Source organism: Diceros bicornis, chromosome 2 (genome assembly GCF_020826845.1).
Source record: "Diceros bicornis minor isolate mBicDic1 chromosome 2, mDicBic1.mat.cur, whole genome shotgun sequence".
Classification (NCBI taxonomy): domain Eukaryota; kingdom Metazoa; phylum Chordata; class Mammalia; order Perissodactyla; family Rhinocerotidae; genus Diceros; species Diceros bicornis.
The window spans coordinates 44,621,770-44,629,629 of NC_080741.1; the positions used below are offsets into that span (position 1 = coordinate 44,621,770).

The 7,860-nt window shown below is 44.4% G+C and overlaps 1 protein-coding gene across 1 annotated transcript; it reads left to right on the top strand.

The window, feature by feature from the left end:
* On the top strand, positions 1 to 6,549 carry SS18L2 (SS18 like 2). Its single transcript, XM_058555820.1, has 3 exons — positions 1 to 192; positions 473 to 549; positions 2,622 to 6,549. The coding sequence occupies exons 1-3, from the start codon at positions 124 to 126 to the stop codon at positions 2,707 to 2,709; spliced, it is 234 nt and encodes a 77-aa protein (XP_058411803.1). The 5' UTR covers positions 1 to 123; the 3' UTR covers positions 2,710 to 6,549.
* The last annotated feature ends 1,311 nt before the right edge of the window (positions 6,550 to 7,860 follow it).

Consider the following 7,860-nt stretch of genomic DNA (forward strand, 5'->3'; position numbering starts at 1 on the left):
TAGGCCCCACCCATCGTGGGTCCCTCCTGCGGCCCTAGTGCGTCCGGAGCTGCTGGTTGGCTCCGGTCTAGATGCGTTGGGGTCCGAGCGGTCGGCGGTCGGGTTCAGACCTGGCTTGACGGCATGTCGGTGGCTTTTGTACCGGACTGGCTGAGAGGGAAGGCAGAAGTCAATCAGGAAACGATCCAGCGGGTGAGCGCTAACGCGAGCAGAGACAGGGGTTTCTTAAGTCGAGATCCCGAAGGGCTCCGGGTACGGGAAGCTTCCTGGAGTGAGCAGCATCCCCGCTGAGACGTGTGTGCCTAGGGTGTTGACTTGCAGCGGTGTGGAGTGAGATGGGGACGAAGTCAGCAAAGACGCTGAGGCAGGAGAGTCCGGCATGAGTCCGGCTGAGTCTGGCATTCGGGAGGAGGGGCAGTGCTCCCCGCTGTCCCCATGTCGCTCTGCGCTGACCCTTTCTCTGATCTTTCAGCTCCTGGAGGAGAATGACCAGCTGATCCGCTGTATCGTGGAGTATCAGAACAAAGGCCGAGCGAATGAGTGCGTCCAGTAAGTCCCCTCTGCCTCCCCCGACTTTTGAGTGGAGCGGAAGCCAGTATGGTAATAAAGCAGCTGTCCTGAACTAGGAGTCTTGGGCGATTCATCTCAGATGAGGCTCAGAGAGGTTACTTAGCTGCCCAAGACCATACAGACAGTACATTGTGAAGCCTGGAGTCAGACGTGGCTCTCTCATCAAAACTTGAATTATGTTCATTGCAAAGCCTTCTTCACGTGAAGCCATGTCAGCTGATGACAACAGGGATGGGGAGGGGAGCAGACGGAAAACTAGTCTCAGTAGATGAGAGCGGTGACTCCTTTCTCATCATGGATCTGGCTCATCCTTTTTCTGTTAAGGGAGGGAATCAGACCATTTGACTGCTGAGTTCCCTCCCATTTCCAACTTGCAATCAGTCTGTAACACACACAAAGACCAATGAAAGATTTCCAAGTTGGGCCAAACGTGAATTCTGCACAGTAATTTAATATCTTCTCTAGCCATATACCAAAATGAGAGAAAATGGTCAGTCTCATTTCTAAATGTAGTCCAGGAATTATGTCCCATTTGTTGTAGAAAAATATATTATTTCGTTGTTACTGAAGACATGCTTAAGAAAGCCATGTTTGGGCCGGCCGTGGCTTAGCGGTTGAGTGCATGTGCTCCGCTGCTGGCGGCCCAGGTTCGGATCCCCGGGCGCGCACTGACGCACCGCTTTTCCGGCCTTGCTGAGGCCACGTCCCACATACAGCAACTAGAAGGATGTGCAGCTATGATATACAACGATCTACTGGGGCTTTGGGGGAAAAAAATAAATAAATAAATTTAAAAAAAAAAAAAGAAAGCCATGTTTTTCCCATACCCTAAAAAAATCACCTCCAATATTTCACTGAACCGCTTAATGGAATAGTAGAGATATCCATCTTTGGGTAAGTCTACATTTGACTCTGGCATTTGGTAATTTACTTTTTCACAGTTTATAGTAAACAGTTTCTCATTTTTCTATATGGAAAATAGTTGCAAAACATTCCATTTGGTGTGATTCTCAACCTCTGGGTAAGAAAGGTATCAAAATCTCCTAGTGGGTTTTTTCACATTGCACAGGCCATGCTTCCTGCCCCCTAGTCTGATTTGTCTTCCTGTGTAGGGAGCTCTACCCCTTGATTGAGAATCACTACTACAGTAAGCTCTCATTGATCATGGAAGTGTCTCTTCCCTTCTTTAAATCTGTTCACCAGTATTTTATAAGTACTACTGAGTATCAGGCACTGTTTCAGCTACTGGGGAATCAGTATCAAAACAGATACCAGCTCTGCTCTCATGGAGCTTACATTCTAGACTCTAGAATCTAGAGGGAGGAAATCATAAAATTAGGCACATACTAATAAGTGCTTCAAATAAGAATAAAGCAGGGTAATTGGGGGAGGGGCACTCTTTTATACAGGGGTATCTGGTGTGACATTTGAGAAGACACCTGAGGTGAGGGAGCCAGCTATGCAGATATGTGAAGCAGAGAGAACATCAGGTGGAAAAGCCCCCAGGCTGAAGCCTGTTGGATATCTTCAAGTCACAGCAAGGAGGCCACTGGGACCCGAACTCAGTGAGCAAAGGGAAAGTGGTAGGAGATGAGATCAGAGAGGTAACTAGAGGCCTCAGTCATGTAGGGCTTCGCAGGCCAGAAGAAGGGCTCAGCTTTACTCAATGAGATGGGAGCCTTTGGAGGGTTTTAAACAGAAGTATGACATGATCTTGACTTAATTGTATAATGATCACTCAGGCTGCTATGTGGAGAATAAAGTAGGGGTGCAAAGGTACAGCAGGAAGACCAGTTAGGAGACTGGTCCAGTACAGTAGTCTAATTAAGAAGTGATAGTGGCTTGGCCTAGAGAGGTATGGAAGTGATAAGTGAGAACAAGTGAGATTCTGGATATATTTTGCTTGAATGTGTTAAACAAGAAGGTTGATAACGGTGAGTCATTCAATCAATGGATGAGCCATTCCACTGGAGTGGGTAAATTCTTTTCCAGTTTTCCAGTCATGTTCAGTAAAAACAAGCCTCTAATTTTTGCCTGTTTTTTACCCATAGGTACCAGCATGTATTACATAGAAATCTCATTTATTTGGCTACCATCGCAGATGCCAACCCAACCAGTGCTTCAAAAGCAATGGAATAATCTTCCAGTTGGCTGTTGTGAGGAGTAATTGAATGTAATCCATTTCCTGTGAAATGGAGACAGGATCTTTACCAACTCAACTGCTTAAAACATGAATGAAACCTCTGTGGCTCTTTCAAAAATGTGAAAATGTGAAGAAAGCTACTAAGTTAACTGTATTCTCAGTGTAAATATTTATTTTAATAATGAAGCAGATTCCCTGAATTAAGTTGACTCCAAGTGTCCTCTTTCCTGAAATAGGCGTGTTTGGATAACAAAGACGTCATGGGCTCTTCAAGTCTACCTTTGTAGTTTCACCCTGAAGAGGAAACTGAGCAGATGTTGTGCAATCAGCAGGAATTGGCAAGACTCCCGACTAAGACCCTGCCAAATGGACTTGTAACTTTGTGCTCCCTCCTACCAGTTTGTAGCTGTGGACTCCCTGACTGCTCTTTTCAGGTTGCTTTGAAATAAAGCTTGCCTTTCCACAAAAGACTGATATTGAGGTATAGAAATTTTCACATAGTAAGTGTTCCATTTCGTTTTCCAGAAAAACTGTAAGGGCTTAAACATATATGTAACAGCACCATTATCATTGTTAACAAAATTAATAGTAATTCTTAATTATTATTAAATATCATCTAATAATAGATGATGTTATAGGGGAGGAAAAATATCTTTTTCCTTCTATCCTTTTAATGTACCCAGCTGGGGCTCTATAACAAAAGACAGATTAACAAAAGAAAAGCATACAAATTTATTTAATATGTTTTATGTGACATAGGGGCCTTAATAAGGAAATGAAGACACAAACAGTTAAACCTGAGTATTCTTATACTAGGCTTGATGAAGAGTGGAAAGTTGTGGAAAAATGTGATACGAGAAACGGGTATGAGCTAAGTGTAGTAAGCTGGGGGAAACTTAACGCCTTTTCATTCCAATTCTCAGTTGAAAGAGATAAGGGAGTGTCTCTCAGTCTTCAGAGATAAGCATGCTCCTTTCCTCTGGGTATAGGATGGCACCTCTAATACAAGGGTCTCGTGACTGCTTCATGGGAGAAGGTTAGAGAGTCCATCCAGCATCTGCCATTTTCTCAGATTCCTTCAGCTTAAAATATTCAACATGCCAAGGTGCCATATTTTGGAGCAGCATGTTCTAAACCCTGTTGATGTTCAATTTCCTTCACTTATCACAAAATGTCTTTTTGTTGATCTGTCTGAATCAGGTTCCAAACAAGAGTCACACACTGCATTTTGTTGATGTCCCTTAAGTCTCTTTAAAAATATTTAACAGTTCCCTTTCTTTTTTTCTTTGCCATTTGTTGAAAAAAATTAGGTCATTTGCCCTAAAATTTCTCACATTCTAGATTTGCCTAAGTGTATCCCTGTGGTGTCATTAAATATGTCCCACTCTCGCCCACTTTTCCTGTAAATTGGTAGATCTAGAGGCTCATTCAGACTCAAATTCTATTATTTTTGGCAAGAATACATCATAGGAGGTGATAAGTACTTGCTTTGCTTCACTCCAGGAAGTGACTTGATTTGACTTATCAAGTTCCCAATAGACTTTCATTTAAATTATGATCTACCCAGCTTTGATCTATTATTTCGTTAGGGATTGCATACTGGTGATTTTCTATTTTATCATTCCTTCTACCTTTATTAGCTTTGTTCTATAAAGAACTTTCCCTCTTTGAGACTTATCTGTAAATTGAGGCAAAGAGATTCTTGTAAGTCAACCCAAATTTAGAACCTCAGGTTCTTGGCTTCTTTTGTTGGAATCAAGGGTTGCAATCCAGGGAGGCTGTAACGTGTAAATAGTGAAGAGAGACCTTATTTTGAATCCGACATGTATCGCAACCTCTGAAAGCTCTGTTTTCTCACCTCTAAAATGGGGATAATGAAGCAGTATCTGCCTCCTCAGTTTGAGAGATTGAGATAATGTGGGTGAGAGCTGGGTACATGGTAAACATTCAACGGTGTTAGCTCTGATGTGTTATCTGAAGGTTCTGGCCCTTTCTAGACCCTCTCAAGTCTGGGAGGGAGCCTGTTCTTTGCTCCCTCACCCATTCTGCCATCCTTAGGGTTCTAGCCCATTATTGGTCCCTCCCTCCTCCACTGTTCATGGGGTTGGTGCCCATACTCTATGCCAAATGGGCTGCCTGTGAGCCTAATCCGGTCAGCACATAGGGTGGATGCTGTGCAATGTTTTTAGTTTTGAATTTGTTGCTAACATTTAAAGATAAAAAGATTTCCCATTACAGCCTGGATTTCTAGCAATGCTTGGCTTGCAGATCCACATGGCAACCATTAGCTGGAGTGGGCTGACAGCTGCCCCTCTTTACTAGGCCGCTCAACTTGTTTACATAGGGCCTGGCACTAGCTGGAATATGAGCACCGGCTGATCTTTCAATTTGGGCCCCCCCTAAAGCAAAGCCTGAGACAAAGCCTTGAGTACAGGTGATTTATTTGGGAGATGGTCTCAGGAAGCAGGGGGGATAGTGAGACAGGGAAGAGGAAAATACACTAAAACCGTGTGTTACTGAGCTCACTGCTGTAGGCAATAGGGGCTCAGTTCTGCGGGGACATCTGAGAAACATGCAGAATGTTCCAGAAGTGTCCCCCTGAGACACTGGTTGGGGTGGTCTGCAGAGGATTTCGCTCCCCTACACTAACAAGCAGCCTCTGTGGCTAAGTGGGCCCCTAGACATCAGAGGGGGCTGGAGGAAGTAGAAAGCTGCAGGGCAGCCCCTGTGGTGGGCTTCTGCCAGCACAAGGTGATTCATACCTTGTAGGAACTGTCTGCTGCTGGCTGCAGCCCATATCAGTGGTGGGCAAGGTTCTGAGACAGAGCCGCAGAGGCTTCAATGCTGGGGAGTATGGGCTCTGAGCCAGCCAGTGTAGCCTACAGCAGTTAAAGGCAGCCTCCTGCATGGCAGGGGAGCAGCCTAGAAGACAAAGCCCAGCTCTCCTCCAGAGGGAAGAGGTCTGACCTGCTGTGTTCCCCTCCCTTTGTTTCTTGGAAGGATATTTCAGCATGCAGAGGACTGAATGAGGGCAAATCAGAAGCCTCTGAGAACAGCTGAGGCTGCTTTAGCGACAGTTTACCCTACACTCCAGAGGCCCCATTTCTGGGGAGGTACTCTGGAGAAGCTGGCGCAGGCGAGCTAGCTGTCATCGTACGTGCCCCAGGCCATCTGTACCTATTTGCTTCAGAGACGGCCTGAAGCACAAGCATCTGCCATTCCTCTTGAGGGACCCAGAACTCAATATGGTTGTGAAAAATGATTTTAAAAAGGCAAAGACCAAACCTGACCAGACTTTATTAACCACTCTCTCATCTCAGAGGAACTCCTACTTCAAGAATTAAGCCTCCACTCAGCCTGCCAGCCCGCTTCCAACTCTGGAGGTCAAGCTGATCTCCTGACAGCCCACACAGTCCCTGAGCACATTCTCTTGGGTTTCCAAGCATGCTTCTCAGGATTTGCAACTATGGTGACTTGTGTCATTATCACACTCTCCTGGGATGAGGATATGGCAGCTAAAACAGAGAGCAGATAACTTTAGATCAGATTTATTTCACAAAATGTTAAGCTATTTTTCTACTTCCTCATGAGGCTTCTTGACATCCTAGTGTGACCTTTGGGGACTCCAAGTAACAATGTGGCTAGGGAGGAAGTGATGTTCAGTGTGATCTCATGTGCCCTTGGACCTTTGCAATAAACTTCCATGACTGAAGAGGATCTGAGGATTTCTTAAGCTGGGTACATAGTATCTTCATTTTATTGTTACTCTATCTAACACATATTATATATATTGTTTTGCTTCAATTCCATTTTAATAAAAGCAATTTTAAAAAGTTGATTAATCTGTCATCTCTGTTCCCAATGAAAATCCCACAAATTCCTCTGGAATCTAGATGTTCTCTTCAATCACTAGGGCTTTCTCTTTTCTTCCTAAATCTTTAATAAGAGTCTAGGATCCAAGGGGAGGTTGTTTTCATTTCTGTTTGTGATAAATTCATTCATTCAAAAAAAATTTATTGGGGCCGGCCTGGTGGTGCAAGCTGTTAAGTGTGCGCGCTCCACTGCAGCAGCCTGGGGTTCGCCGGTTCGGATCCCAGGCGCACACTGACGCACTGCTTGGCAAGCCATGCTATGGCGACGTCCCATATAAAGTGGAAGAAGATGGGCATGGATGTTAGCCCAGGGCCAGTCTTCCTCAGTAACAACGAAAAAAACAGGAGGACTGGCAGATGTTAGCACAGGGCTGATCTCCTCACAAAAAATATATATATATATTTATTGATCAACTAGTATGTGCTGAAGGTACTGCAGGGAGGAAGCCAGACAACGTCTCTGCACTCATGAAACTTTTATTCTGGTATAAAGAAGACAATACAGTATAAATAATCTGTATTTATGGGGGAGACACACAATAGAGTATAAATAATTAAGGAAAGCTTCACATGGTAATAAGTGCTCTGCAGAGAATTTCAACAGGGTAGTGTGCTGGAGAGTGTCTGGGTGGCTACTTTAAATTGTGGAGTCAGGGATGACCTGAGGAGGTAACATTGCAGCTCAGATATGAATAACAAGGAACCTGGTATGTGACCATCAGGGCAGGCAGGCAGAAGTAAGACCCTTGATTCCAACTATTTTTTTCTCTCAAGTCCATTTATAGAGCAGTATTCACGTATGTGGTCATCAATTCAATTATAACGTGTGTCCTCATTCGAGCAGGCCTTGGGAGGAAAAGAGAGGAGGAGGGGCACTGGGCCCTGCTTTCAGGGAGTCCTAATAAGCCTGGCGAGATAAAAGAGACCCACACCCAGGCATGGACCAGGGCACCATGCAAGGCAAGAGATGCCTGAGAAATTCTCCAGATGTTGAGGCTGCAGGAATTCCATCTGGAAATTATCAAGTGCTTCTTATATGTCATAGAAAAAGTCTGTACTTTTCAATTCTTGAACACTCTTTGTCTGCAAACAAAAAATTGCCAGCTGTAGCAGAAGCAATCAGCATCCCCACTCTCATTCCTCGAATTTTACTCCAACTTCACTGACTTTATTCCTTTAATTGTGCTCCAACTGACTCCCAAGACTCCATATCTGTATCTCTATTCCTGAGGACTTTTCCTAAAACTGGAAATCTGCTTTGCCCAGGTGTAGCAG